At 62.1% G+C, this 17,032-nt stretch overlaps 1 protein-coding gene across 2 annotated transcripts in view; it reads right to left on the bottom strand.

Annotated features, from left to right (window-relative positions):
• LOC139243776 (nucleobindin-2-like) overlaps positions 1–17,032 on the bottom strand; it is a 31,507-nt gene that overhangs the window by 13,231 nt on the left and 1,244 nt on the right. The window contains exons 2-7 of one of the 2 annotated variants that reach the window (XM_070870859.1): positions 15,988–16,111; positions 9,357–9,464; positions 6,829–6,961; positions 6,233–6,336; positions 1,167–1,352; positions 311–401 (exon numbers count right to left, since the gene is read on the bottom strand). In XM_070870859.1, the coding sequence (XP_070726960.1) occupies positions 311–401; positions 1,167–1,352; positions 6,233–6,336; positions 6,829–6,961; positions 9,357–9,464; positions 15,988–16,092 (727 nt within the window). In that variant the 5' untranslated portion in view covers positions 16,093–16,111. Of the gene's footprint in view, positions 1–310; positions 402–1,166; positions 1,353–6,232; positions 6,337–6,828; positions 6,962–9,356; positions 9,492–15,987; positions 16,112–17,032 lie in introns of both variants that reach the window. The other variant, XM_070870857.1, reaches the window with a different exon arrangement.

Below are 17,032 nucleotides of genomic sequence, written 5' to 3' on the forward strand. Positions count from 1 at the left end.
GTGGTTCGATACCAATACACAAAAGGAAGATCACGCAGGGGGGGGAATGGCAAGACCACGTACACTGCAGCTCCGAGAGGTAAGTGCTGCCCATAGGGAGGGGGGGGTTTGTTCCCGTGGGGAGGGGAGAGAGGAATGGGGCTTGTGGGGGGGGGGGGGGGAAGGTGGGAGAGGAATGGGGTTTGGGGGGGGGAAGGTGGGAGAGGAATGGGGTTTGTGGGGGGCGGGGAGGAATGAGGTTTGTGTGTGGGGGGGGGGGGGGTGTGAGGATTGGGGTCATGGGGGGAGGGGACCGCACTGTGCTGTTTACCGTGCAGCTTGAAGAATGTCTTCGGATTGAACTCGCTGGGGTCGAGCCCGTCCGTCTCCTCCCACACTTCCTTCAGCTGATCACGACTTCCCTGCCACAGTAACAAAAGCAAAGATGAGAAGCTTCCCCGGGATAGGCAGCAGGATGGGATGGAGACGGGAGACGGACTCTCCTGATCAGGGGCTGCGTTTAAAGGCAGCGAGGGAGTCCATTCTCCATCCTAACCGGAATAGAGGCACCAGGTCTGTTGCTATGGGACACAGGAACAGTGGGATGCTTCACCAGAAGTGGTTAACACTAACTGTCTCACCCACAGCTGGGCCTGCCGTGAGCCGTCAGTATTTCCCCCAGTCCCACAGTCAGTGTCACCATTCATTCACCATTTCAAAATAAAGGAAGCATTTAAAATTAAATCCTACAATTTACAGCAGTGATTAGATTGTAAAAGTACTTTTACACACACATCATCATCTTGGGCAGTCCCTCGGAGTCCAGGATGACTTGCTTCCACACTGACAGTGAGTTCTCAGGTGATTGAAGAGACCAATGTGGGACCTACAGTCCCTGTCACACTGGGCAGTGGTGGTTGGAGGCCAGTGTTGGGGGAAGAGAGAGAGAGAGAGAGAGAGGGAGAGAGAGGGAGAGAGGGGAAGTAAGACCTCTCATTTCAGCAGGACAAGAAAGCATCTGCTCGGCCAGTACAACACTTCATTTACGATTTGAAAAGCAAAGCAGGAGCAGTGAGTGAGATTGTGGGCCTGGATGTCCAGACCGGTCAGAGACTCAGTGTCCCAACACCACGGCCTTAGTTTAATGCCCAGCACTTAACCCCACGACCCTCGACCTCCGCCCTCACCGGAACGTTGACCTTCGGGTGCTCCTTGTGCTTCTGTTTCATCTCTTCGAAGCGAGCCTCCTCCGTTTGCCTCTTCTCCTCGTCCAGAGACTTTAGGTATTCTCTGCGCTCGTGCTCCTTCAGCATCTCGTAACGCTTGAACTCCTCGTGGTGAGCCTCATCGTAGTGCTCCAGATCCTTGGTGGCCTACAAAGCAAGACTGGTGTCACAGTGGTATTCCTGGGCAAGTCAGCAGAGTGTGCGGGACCAAGCCCCCCCCCCCCCCCCCGACTCCCACCCCATCCCCCCGACCCCCACCCCATCCCCCCGACCCCCACCCCATCCCCCCGACCCCCACCCCATCCCCCCGACTCCCACCCCATCCCCCCGACACCACCCCATCCCCCCGACATCCCACCCCGACTCCCACCCCATCCCCCCGGACCCCCACCCCATCCCCCCCGACCCCCACCCCATCCCCCCGACCCCCACCCCATCCCCCCGACCCCACCCCATCCCCCACCCCATCCCCCCGACACCACCCCATCCCCCCGACACCCCACCCCGACTCCCACCCCATCCCCCCGACCCCCACCCCATCCCCCCGACACCACCCCATCCCCCCCGACACCCCACCCCGACTCCCACCCCATCCCCCCCGACCCCCACCCCGTTCCCCCGACACCACCCCATCCCCCCGACACCCCACCCCGACCCCACCCCATCCCCCCCGACCCCCACCCCGTTCCCCCGACACCACCCCATCCCCCCCGACACCACCCCATCCCCCCGACACCCCACCCCGACCCCACCCCATCCCCCCGACTCCCACCCCGTTCCCCCGACACCACCCCATCCCCCCCGACACCCCACCCCGACTCCCACCCCATCCCCCCCGACCCCCACCCCGTTCCCCCGACACCACCCCATCCCCCCCGACACCCCACCCCGACTCCCACCCCATCCCCCCCGACCCCCACCCCGTTCCCCCGACACCACCCCATCCCCCCGACACCCCACCCCGACCCCACCCCATCCCCCCGACTCCCACCCCATCCCCCCGACACCCCACCCCATCCCCCAGACTCCCATCCCCCGACCCCCCACCCCGACTCCCATCCCCCGACTCCCACCCCACCCCGACTCCCATCCCATCCCCCCCGACCCCCACCCCATCCCCCCGACCGCACCCCACCCCCCCCGACCCCCACCCCATCCCCCCGACCCCACTCCATCTCCCCGACCCCCACCCCATCCCCCCGACCCCACTCCATCTCCCCGACCCCCACCCCATCCCCCCGACCCCACTCCATCTCCCCCCCGACCCCCACCCCATCCCCCCGACTCCCATCCCCCCGACTCCCATCCCCCCGACTCCCACCCCCACCCCCCCGACTCCCACCCCCACCCCCCCGACTCCCACCCCATCTCCCCGACTCCCACCCCCACCCCCCCGACCCCCACCCCATCCCCCCGACTCCCACCCCCACCCCCCCGACCCCCACCCCATCCCCCCGACTCCCACCCCATCCCCCGACTCCCACCCCCACCCCCCCGACCCCCACCCCATCCCCCCGACTCCCACCCCATCTCCCCGACTCCCACCCCCACCCCCCCGACCCCCACCCCATCCCCCCGACTCCCACCCCATCTCCCCGACTCCCACCCCCACCCCCCCGACCCCCAACCCATCGCCCCGACTCCCATCCCCCGACTCCCACCCCCACCCCATCCCCCCGACTCCCACCCCACCCCCCCCGACCCCCACCCCATCCCCCCGACTCCCATCCCCCGACTCCCACCCCCACCCCATCCCCCCGACCCCCACCCCACACCCCCGACCCCCACCCCCCTGACCCCCACCCCATCCCCCCGACCCCCATCCCGCTCCACACGACTCCCACCCCCCCGACTCCAGACTCCCACCCCCCCGACCCCCACCCCACCCCCACGACTCCCAGCCCCCGACCCCCACCCCCCCGACCCCCACCCCCAACCCCCACCCAAGACTCCCACCCCCCCCGACCCCCACCCCAGACTCCCACCCCCCCGACCCCCACCCCATCCCCCCCGACCCCCACCCCATCCCCCCCGACCCCCACCCCATCCCCCCCGACCCCCACCCCATCCCCCCGACTCCCACCCCAGACTCCCACCCCCCCGACCCCCACCCCATTCCCCCGACCGCCAACCCATCACCCCGACCCCCACCCCCCCCGACTCCCACCCCAGACTCCCACCCCCCCGACCCCCACCCCATTCCCCCGACCGCCAACCCATCACCCCGGCCCCCACCCCCCCCGACCCCCACCCCATCCCCTAGACTCCCATCCCCCAACTCCCACCCCACCCCCCCGACCCCCACCCCAACCCCCAACTCCCACCCCCACCCGACTCCCATCCCCCCCCCCCAACTCCCACCCCACCCCCCCGACCCCCACCCCCACCCGACTCCCATCCCCCCACCCCATCCCCCCGACCCCACCCCATCCCCCAGACTCCCATCCCCCAACTCCCACCCCATCCCCCCACCCCATCCCCCCGACCCCCACTCCAGCCCCCGACCCATCCCCCCGACTCCCACCCCATCCCCCCGACCCCCACCCCATCCCCCCGACCCCCACCCCGACTCCCATCCCGCCCCACCCGACTCCCACCCCCCCGACCCCCACCCCACCCGACCCCCACCCCATCCCCCTGACCCCCACCCCAGACTTCCACCCCCCCGACCGCCACCCCATCCCCCCGACCCCCACCCCATCCCCCCGACCCCCACCCCCCCGACCCCATCCCACCCCCCCCGACTCCCACCCCCACCCCATCCCCCCGACCCCCACCCCCCGACCCCATCCCACCCCCCCCGACTCCCACCCCCACCCCATCACCCCGACCCCCACCCCCCGACCCCCACCCCCCTGACTCCCACCCCGACTCCCACCCCACCCCCCCGAACCCCACCCCACCCCCCCGAACCCCACCCCATCCCCCCGACCCCCACCCCCCTGACTCTCACCCCGACTCCCAGTCCCCGACCCCCACCCAAGACTCCCACCCCCCCGACCCCCACCCCAGACTCCCACCCCCCCGACCCCCACCCCACCCCCCCGACCCCCACCCCACCCCCCCGACCCCCACCCCATCCCCCAACTCCCACCCCATCCCCCCGACCCCCACCCCATCCCCCCACCCCACCCCCCCGACCCCCACCCCACCCCCCCCGACCCCCACCCCATCCCCCCGACTCCCACCCCAGACTCCCACCCCCCCGACCCCCACCCCAGACTCCCACCCCCCCGACCCCCACCCCACCCCCCCCGACCCCCACCCCACCCCCCCGACCCCCACCCCAGGACCCCCACCCCACCCCCCCCGACCCCCACCCCATCCCCCCGACTCCCACCCCAGACTCCCACCCCCCCGACTCCCACCCCACCCCACCGACCCCCAACCCATCCCCCCACCCCCATCCCCCACCCCATCCCCCCGACCCCACCCCATCCCCCAGACTCCCATCCCCCAACTCCCACCCCATCCCCCCGACCCCCACCCCATCCCCCCACCCCATCCCCCCCGACCCCCACTCCAGCCCCCGACCCATCCCCCCGACTCCCACCCCATCCCCCCGACCCCCACTCCAGCCCCCGACCCATCCCCCCGACTCCCACCCCATCCCCCCGACCCCCACTCCAGCCCCCGACCCATCCCCCCGACTCCCACCCCACCCCCCCGACCCCCACCCCATCCCCCCGACCCCCACCCCGACTCCCATCCCGCCCCACCCGACTCCCACCCCCCCGACCCCCACCCCAGACTTCCACCCCCCCCGACCGCCACCCCATCCCCCCGACCCCCACCCCATCCCCCCGACGCCCACCCCCCCCGACCCCATCCCACCCCCCCCGACTCCCACCCCCACCCCATCCCCCCGACCCCCACCCCCGACTCCCACCCCGACTCCCACCCCACCCCCCCGAACCCCACCCCACCCCCCCGACCCCACCCCATCCCCCCGACCCCCACCTCCCTGACTCCCACCCCGACTCCCACCCCACCCCCCCGAACCCCACCCCACCCCCCCGAACCCCACCCCATCCCCCTGACTCTCACCCCGACTCCCAGTCCCCGACCCCCACCCAAGACTCCCACCCCCCCGACCCCCACCCCAGACTCCCACCCCCCCGACCCCCACCCCAGACTCCCACCCCCCCGACCCCCAACCCATCCCCCAGACTCCCATCCCCCAACTCCCACCCCACCCCCCCGACCCCCACGACTCCCACCCCCACCCGACTCCCACCCCCCCCCCCCCGACCCCCACCCCATCCCCCCGACCCCCACTCCAGCCCCCGACCCATCCCCCCGACTCCCACCCCCTGACACCCCACCCCTCCCCCCGACTCCCATCCCGATTCCCACCCCCCGACCCCATCCCCGACCCCCGACTCCCCACCGACTCCCATCTCCCCACCCCTCCCCCCGACTCCCCCCCCTCCCCGACTCCTTTCTCCCCACCCCTCGACTCCCACCCCCCCATCCCCCGACTCCCCACCCCTCCCCCCGATTCCCATCCCGACTCCCACCCCATCCCCCCACCCCATCCCCCCCGACTCCCATCCCCCCACCCCCCCATCCCCCTGACTCCCACCCCCCCCCCCGACCCCCATCCCCCCACCCCCCCCCATCCCCCTGACTCCCACCCCCCCCCGACCCCCCACCCCATCCCCGACTCCCACCCCCGCTCCCCCCGACTCCCACCCCCGACCCCCTCCCCCATCCTTGGATCCCCTTCCCCCCCACCCCGTCAACCCTGCTCTCTTTCTCCCACCACCCCACTCTCTTCCCCCCCGACTCTCTTTCTCTTCCCCCCCGACTCTCTTTCTCCTCCCCCACCCCACGCTCCCGTCCCCCGTCCCCTCCCCTCCCCGCCCTCCCCTCCCAACAACCTGCTCTCTCCCCCATGGCCCCCTCCAACGACCCCTTCCCGTCCCCCTCAACGGCCCCTCTCCGACTCCGGGGTCAGGGTTCGCGAGCCGAGTCTTGCTGCTTTCCACACCAGGATTGTTTATCAGCGAATATTGTGGACTCACCGCTCGGATCAGCAGTTCCAGGTCCCGAGCCTCGAAGGTGTGGGAGTTCTTCGGGTCCAGATGTTCAATCTGCTTCAGCAGGTTCAGGTGATCGATCTGCACATCTGGGGAGGAGGGGTAGGGGATGACGTGTCGACAGGTGAGTAAGGAATAATGAGTAAGAAATGCCTTTACTCAAAGAATTGTTAACCTGTGGAATTCCCTGCCGCAGAGAGTTGTTGAGGCCAGTTCATTGGATATATTCAAGGGGGAGTTAGATATGGTCCTTACAGCTAAAGGGATCAAGGGGTATGGAGAGAAAGCAGGAAAGGGGTACTGAGGGAATGATCAGCCGTGATCATATTGAATGGTGGTGCAGGCTCGAAGGGCCGAACGCTGCATCTATTTTCTATGTTTCTAAGACCCTCACTAATACTGCACACCATATCCATGCGCCCCGCTTTAGGGAGGCTAAAACTGGCAATGAAATACTGGGGTCTCTGAAATTACTCCAGTAACTCTCAGCACCACTGCATTAACACTTGTTTGCAATATATTGCAAAGACCCAGTGAGCTGCCCCGTGATGGTACAGGAACAAAGAAGGAAACGCTCTTACTCTCGCCCTGCTCAGCGTCCATCTTGGCCTTGATGAGCATCCGTAGCCGGGACACCTCCTGTCGCTTCAGCTCGTCAAGCCGGGTGCGGATATGGTGACTGACAAAATCCAGCTCGGTGCTCAGCTTCCCACTCTGAAGCATTAACCAGCAGATCGACATTAGAGGCATCACCGATTGCCCGGACCCCACCCCCACTGCCCCAGGACCCCACCCCCATTCCCCGGGACCCCAACCCACTCCCTCTGCACGGGACCCCACCCCACTCCCTCTGCACGGGACCCCACCCCCACGGGACCCCACTGCCCCGGGACCCCACCCCCATTCCCCGGGACCCCACCCCCACTGTCCCAGGACCCCACCCCCATTCCCCGGGACCCCACCCCCACTGTCCCAGGACCCCACCCCCATTCCCCGGGACCCCACCCCCACTTCCTCTGCACGGGACCCCACCCCCACGGGACCGCACTGCCCCGGGACCCCACCCCCATTCCCCGGGACCCCACCCCCACTGCCCCTGGACCCCACCCCCCACTGCCCCTGGACCCCACCCCCCACTGCCCCTGGACCCCACCCCCCGCTCCCTCTGCACGGGACCCCACCCCCACTGCCCCAGGACCCCACCCCCACTGCCCCAGGACCCCACCCCACTGCCCCAGGACCCCACCCCCACTGCCCCGGGACCCCACCCCCACTCCCTCTGCACGGGACCCCACCCCCACGGGACCCCACTGCCCCGGGACCCCACCCCCACTGCCCCGGGACCCCACCCCCACTGCCCCAGGACCCCACCCCCACTGCCCCAGGACCCCACCCCCACTGCCCCAGGACCCCACCCCCACTGCCCCGGGACCCCACCCCCACTGCCCCAGGACCCCACCCTCATTCCCCGGGACCCCACCCCACTGCCCCGGGACCCCACCCCCACTGCCCCAGGACCCCACCCCCATTCCCCGGGACCCCACCCCCACTGCCCCGGGACCCCACCCCCACTGCCCCGGGACCCCACCCCCACTGCCCCAGGACCCCACCCCCATTCCCCGGGACCCCACCCCCACTGCCCCGGGACACCACCCCCACTCCCTCTGCACGGGACCCCACCCCCACTCCCTCTGCACGGGACCCCACCCCCACTCCCTCTGCACGGGACCCCACCCCCACTGCCCCAGGACCCCACCCTCAATCCCCGGGACCCCACCCCCACTGCCCCGGGACCCCACCCCCACTCCCTCTGCACGGGACCCCACTCCCACTGCCCCAGGACCCCACCCTCAATCCCCGGGACCCCACCCCCACTGCCCCGGGACCCCACCCCCACTCCCTCTGCACGGGACCCCACCCCCACTGCCCCGGGACCCCACCCCCACGAGATCCCACCCCCATTCCCCGGGAACCCACCCACATGCCCCAGGACCCCACCCCTATTGCCCCGGACCCCAACCCCACTGCCCCGGGACCCCACGCCCACTGCCCCAGGACCCCACCCCCATTCCCCGGGACCCCACCCCCACTGGACCCCGCCCCCATTTCCCCTGGACACCCGCTCCCTCTGCACGGGACCCCACCCCCACTGCCCCAGGACCCCACCCCCATTCCCCAGGATCCCAGTCCCTCTGCCCGGGACCCCACCCCCACTGCCCGGGTCCCCACCCCCACTGCCCGGGTGCCCACCCCCGCTCCCTCTGCACGCGACCCCACCCTCACTGCCCCAGGACCCCACCCCCCCAGGACCCCCACCCCCCCACTGCCCCAGGACCCCTACCCCCCACTTCCCCAGGACCCCCACCCCCCACTGCCCCAGGACCCCCCCCCAGGAGCCCACCACCCCCCCACCCCCAGGACCCCTACCCCCCACTGCCCCAGGACCCCCACCGCCCCAGGACCCCCACCGCCCCAGGACCCCCACTCCCACTGCCCCAGGACCCCCACTCCCACTGCCCCAGGACCCCAACCCCACTGCCCCAGGACCCCAACCCCCACTGCCCCAGGACCCCAACCCCCACTGCCCCAGGACCCCAACCCCCACTGCCCCAGGACCCCAACCCCAACTGCCCCAGGACCCCCACCCCCACTGCCCCAGGACCCCCACCCCCACGACCCTTCCCCCACTGCCCCGGGACCCTTCCCCCACTGCCCCGGGACCCCACCCCCCACTACCCCGGGGCCCTTCCCCCACACAAGGAGATCAGTTAAAAATCAGGTTCCCCGCCCATCAACCTGACACAGACGGCGCAGTCCCCAGGCTGAATTCGGCAACTGACCCTGTGCAGGTCACGCACTGACCCCGTGCAGGTCGCGCACTGACCCGTGATGAATCCGTGCAGGTCGCGCACTGACCCCCGCGATGACCCCGTGCAGGTCGCGCACTGACTCCCGCGATGACCCCGTGCAGGTCGCGCACTGACCCCCGCGATGACCCCGTGCAGGTCGCGCACTGACCCCCGCGATGACCCCGTGCAGGTCGCGCACTGACCCCCGCGATGACCCCGTGCAGGTCGCGCACTGACCCCCGCGATGACCCCACACTGACCTTAATATCTTCTACGTCGGCGGTCTGCAGTTTCTCGCGGAAGTGGGTGTCGGTCTCCAGGACATCGATCACCTCTCGGAGGTACCGATCGTAATACAAGCCCGTGTCCTGCTCAGCAGCAAACAACCAGTCAGACTACAATGAGGAGCAGCAACAGAGAGCATCACAGGGAGCAAGTGGGCAGTGAGAACGTTGATTGGGATTCTGCACTAACACAGCAAATACATGCATTCATTTTGATATTATTAGCCAGAACGAGAGGGCACTGAGGGGGAGCCTAGTGGCATGGGTCAGTGTGTGGGGTAAGGGGAATGGATGCTGATTAGCGGGATGTGACAAGAGTAGCCTCCAGGGATCTGTTCTGGAGCCTCAGCATTTTACCATATGTATCAATGGTAAAGAAACAGAGAGAGCCGTATATCCAAGTTTACAGACATACAGACACAGATACACACACACCACACACAGACACACACAGACACAGACACACACAGACACAGATACGCACACCACACACAGACACAGACACACACACCACACACAGACACACACAGACACAGATACGCACACCACACACAGACACAGACACACACACCACACACAGACACACACACACACAGACACAGACACACACACCACACACAGACACAGACACACACAGACACAGATACGCACACCACACACAGACACAGACACGCACACCACACACAGACACAGATACGCACACCACACACAGACACACACACCACACACAGATACACACACCACACAGACACAGACACGCACACCACACACAGATACACACACCACAAACAGACACAGATACACGCAACACACAGACACAGATACACACACCACACACAGCCACAGAAACGCACACCACACACAGACACAGATACGCACACCACACACAGATACGCACACCACACAGACACAGATACACACACAGACACAGATACACACACCACATACAGATACACACACCACACACAGATACACACACCACACAGACACACACACCACACAGACACAGACACGCACACCACACACAGATACGCGCACCACACACAGATACGCGCACCACACAGACACAGATACACACAGACACAGATACACACACCACATACAGACACAGATACACACACCACACACAGACACAGATACACACACCACACACAGACACACAGACACAGATACACACACCACACACAGACACAGACACCACACACAGACACAGATACGCACACCACACACAGATACACACACCACAAACAGACACAGATACACGCACCACACAGACACAGATACACACAGACACAGATACACACACCACATACAGACACAGACACGCACACCACACACAGATACACACACCACAAACAGACACAGATACACGCACCACACACAGACACACATACACACACAGACACAGATACACACACCACACACAGACACAGACTCCACACACAGACACAGACACCACACAGACACAGATACACACACAGATACACACACACCACACACAGACACAGATACACACACCACAGACACCACACACACAGATACACGCACCACACAAAACACAGATACACACAGACACAGATACACACACACCACACACACAGATACACACACACTACACACAGACACAGATACACACACGACAGACACACACTACACACAGACACAGACACACACAGACACACGCACCACACACAGACACAGATACACAGACACAGATACACACACAGACACACACACCACAGACACAGACACCACACACAGACACAGACACAGACACACACCACACACAGACACAGATACACACACGACACACACCACAGACACACACACCACACAGACACAGATACACACACAGACACAGACACCACACACAGACACAGATACACACACCACAGACACAGACACACACACCACACACAGACAGACACCACACACAGACACAGATACACACACCACAGACACAGACACCACACACAGACAGAGACACAGACACCACACACACCACACAGACACAGACACCACACAGACACAGACACACACACAGACACAGATACACACACCACAGACACACACACCACACACAGACACAGACACCACACACAGACACAGACACCACACACAGACACAGACACACACACCACACACAGACACACACATCACACACACAGATACACACACCACAGACACAGACACACACACAGACACAGACACACACACTACACACAGACAGACACCACACACAGACACAGATACACACTCCACAGACACCACACACAGACAGAGACACAGACACCACACACACCACAGACACAGACACCACACACCACAGACACAGACACCACACACCACACACCACACACACACAGTCACCACACACAGACACACACACCACACACAGACACAGACACACACACCACACACAGACACAGACACACACACAGACACACACACCACACACACAGACACAGTCACCACAGACACACACACCACACACACCACAGACACACACACAGATACACACACACAACCACACACAGACACAGGCACCACACACAGACACCACACACCACACACAGACAGATACACACACAGACACAGACACAACCACACACAGACACCACACACACACAGATACACACAGATACACACACACCACACACAGACACAGATACACACACACCACACACAGACACAGACACCACACACACAGACACAGATACACACACAGACACAGACACAACCACACACAGACACCACACACACACAGATACACACACAGATACACACACACCACACACAGACACAGACACCACACAGACACACACAGATAAACACACACACAACCACACACAGACACACACACCACACACAGACACAGACACCACACAGACACACAACCACACACAGACACCACACAGACACACACACACAACCACACACAGACACACACACAGACACAGACACCACACACAGACACAGACACCACACACAGACACAGACACCACACACAGACACAGATACACACACACCACACACAGACACAGATACACACACAGACACAACCACACACAGACACCACACACACACAGATACACACACACCACACACAGACACAGATACACACACACCACACACAGACACAGACACCACACACACACACAGATACACACACACACAACCACACACAGACACAGACACACACAACCACACACAGACACAGACACACACACACAGACACACACACCACACACAGACACAGACACCACACAGACACAGACACAGACACCACACACAGACACCACACACAGACACAGACACCATACACAGACACAGATACACACACACCACACACAGACACAGACACACACACACCACACACAGACACACACACACCACACACAGACACAGACACACACACACCACACACAGACACAGACACCACACACAGACAGAGACACAGACACCACACACCACACACAGACACAGACACCACACACAGACACAGATACACACACAGACACAGACACAACCACACACAGACACCACACACACACACAGATACACACACACCACACACAGACACAGATACACACACACCACACAGACACAGACACCACACAGACACACACAGATAAACACACACACAACCACACACAGACACACACACCACACACAGACACAGACACCACACAGACACACACACACAACCACACACAACCACACACAGACACACACACACAGACACCACACACAGACACAGATACACAGACACCACACACAGACACAGATACACACACACCACACACAGACACAGATACACACACACCACACACAGACACAGACACCACACACACACACAGATACACACACACACAACCACACACAGACACACACAACCACACAGACACAGACACACACACACAGACACACACACCACACACAGACACCACACACAGACAGACACCACACAGACACAGATACACACACACCACACCACAGACACAGACACAGACACACACACACCACACACAGACACAGACACACACACACCACACACAGACACAGACACACACACACCACACACAGACACAGACACACACACACCACACACAGACACCACACACAGACAGAGACACAGACACCACACACACCACACAGACACAGACACCACACAGACACACACACAGACACAGATACACACACCACAGACACCACACACAGACACAGACACACACACCACACACAGACACAGACACACACATCACACACAGACACAGACACACACACCACAGACACAGACACCACACACAGACACAGACACACACACAGACACAGACACACACACTACACACAGACAGACACCACACACAGACACAGATACACACACCACAGACACAGACACCACACACAGACAGAGACACAGACACCACACACACCACAGACACAGACACAGACACCACACACAGACACAGACACCACACACAGACACAGACACACACACCACACACACCACAGACACACACACAGATACACACACACAACCACACACAGACACAGACACACACACACACAGACACAGACACCACACACAGACACAGACACCACACACAGACACAGACACCACACACCACACACAGACACAGATACACACACAGACACAGACACAACCACACACAGACACCACACACACAGATACACACACAGATAAACACACACCACACACAGATACACACACACCACACACAGACACAGATACACACACAGACACAGACACAACCACACACAGACACCACACACACACAGATACACACACAGATACACACACACCACACACAGACACAGATACACACACACCACACACAGACACAGACACCACACACACCACACACAGACACAGACACCACACACACACACAGACACAGACACCACACACACACACACACACAACCACACACAGACACAGACACACACACACAGACACACACACCACACACAGACACAGACACCACACACAGACACAGACACCACACACAGACACAGTTACACACACACCACACACAGACACAGGCACCACACACACCACACACAGACACAGGCACCACACACACACACACAACCACACAGACACAGACACACACACACAGACACACACACCACACACAGACACAGACACCACACAGACACACACACCACACACAGACACAGACACCACACACAGACACAGATACACACACACCACACACAGACACAGATACACACACACCACACACAGACACAGGCACCACACACACACACACAGACACCACACACACACACACAGATACACACACACACAACCACACACAGACACAGACACACACACACACCACACACAGACACAGACACACACACACACCACACACAGACACAGACACCACACACAGACACACACACCACACACAGACACACACACCACACACAGACACACACACCACACACAGACACACACACCACACACAGACACACACACCACACACAGACACACACACCACACACAGACACAGACACCACACACAGACACAGACACCACACACAGACACAGACACCACACACAGACACAGACACCACACACCACACACAGACACAGACACACACAGACACAGACACACACACACCACACACAGACACAGAGACACACACACCACACACAGACACAGACACAACCACACACAGACACCACACACACACAGATACATACACACCACAGACACCACACGCAGACACAGATACACACACCACACACACACACCACAGACACAGATACACACACACCACACAGACACAGATACACACACACCACACACAGACACAGATACACACACACCACACACAGACACAGATACACACACACCACACAGAGACACAGATACACACACACACCACACAGACACAGATACACACACACCACACACACACACCACAGACACAGATACACACACACCACACACAGACACAGATACACACACAGACACAGATACACACACACCACACAGACACAGATACACACACACCACACACAGACACAGATACACACACACACCACACAGACACAGATACACACACACACAGACACAGATACACACACACACAGACACAGATACACACACACCACACACAGACACAGATACACACACACAGATACACACACACAGATACACACACACAGATACACAGACACAGATACACGCACCACACACAGACACAGATACACACAGATACACACACACACACCACACACAGACACAGACACACACACACCGACACACACACACACACACCGACACAGATACACACAGACACCACACACCACACACACCACACACAGACAGACACCACACACAGACACAGACACCACACACAGACACACACACCACACAGACACAGACACCACACAGACACACACACACACAGATACACACACACCACACACAGACACAGATACACACACAGATACACACACCACAGACACAGATACACACACAGACACAGACACAGATACACACACAGATACACACACACCACACACACCGTCACAGACCACAGACGGCCATGCTTGCAGTGCACTCACCGGTGTCTCCGGTTTGATTTGCTTTTCAGTTTTCTTCGATCTGTCGATGGGCACGGCCATGGCCGACACCAGGAGGCCAGCGAGGAAACAGCAGCACAGCTCCATCAGTTCGGCAGTTAGGCACCTGGGACAAAAGAGTGGGTCTGGTTACGGGTGGATGCTAACACTCAGACACTGTCACACTCACAATGTGCCCATTACCCTGAGCCTTCCACCTCCCTGGGATTCACTCGTTTCTTATCCTGAGTCAGTTTTCATGTGCTCCGTGTCACTGACATTAACAAACTCCACACAATTGCAACTGTAAAACCAGACTCTGCAAAATCGTCCCACTCCAACTAAACTGCAGCAGTCAGCAATCATCAGCCTCCTCTTCCAATCAACATTCCACACGTCCTCAACACTCCTGTCTCTGAGTCAGAAGATTGTGGGTTCAAATCCCGCTCCAGAGATTGAGCGCTAAAATCCAGGCTGGCACTAGAACTGAGTGCTGAGGGAGTGCCGCACTGTCGGAGGGGCAGTACTGAGGGAGCGCCGCACTGTCGGAGGGGCAGTACTGAGGGAGCGCCGCACTGTCGGAGGGGCAGTACTGAGGGAGCGCCGCACTGTCGGAGGGGCAGTACTGAGGGAGCGCCGCACTGTCGGAGGGGCAGTACTGAGGGAGCGCCGCACTGTCGGAGGGGCAGTACTGAGGGAGCGCCGCACTGTCGGAGGGGCAGTACAGAGGGAGCGCCGCACTGTCGGAGGGGCAGTGCTGAGGGAACGCCGCACTGTCGGAGGGGCAGTACTGAGGGAGCGCCGCACTGTCGGAGGGGCAGTGCTGAGGGAACACCGCACTGTCAGAGGGGCAGTACTGAGGGAGCGCCGCACTGTCGGAGGGGCAGTACTGAGGGAGCGCCGCACTGTCGGAGGGGCAGTACTGAGGGAGTGTCTCACTGTCAGAGGGACAGTGCTGAGGGAACACCGCACTGTCGGAGGGGCAGTACTGAGGGAGCGCCGTACTGTCGGAGGGGCAGTACTGAGGGAGCGCCGCACTGTCGGAGGG

This window comes from Pristiophorus japonicus, unplaced genomic scaffold, assembly GCF_044704955.1.
Source record: "Pristiophorus japonicus isolate sPriJap1 unplaced genomic scaffold, sPriJap1.hap1 HAP1_SCAFFOLD_1868, whole genome shotgun sequence".
NCBI classification, from domain to species: domain Eukaryota; kingdom Metazoa; phylum Chordata; class Chondrichthyes; family Pristiophoridae; genus Pristiophorus; species Pristiophorus japonicus.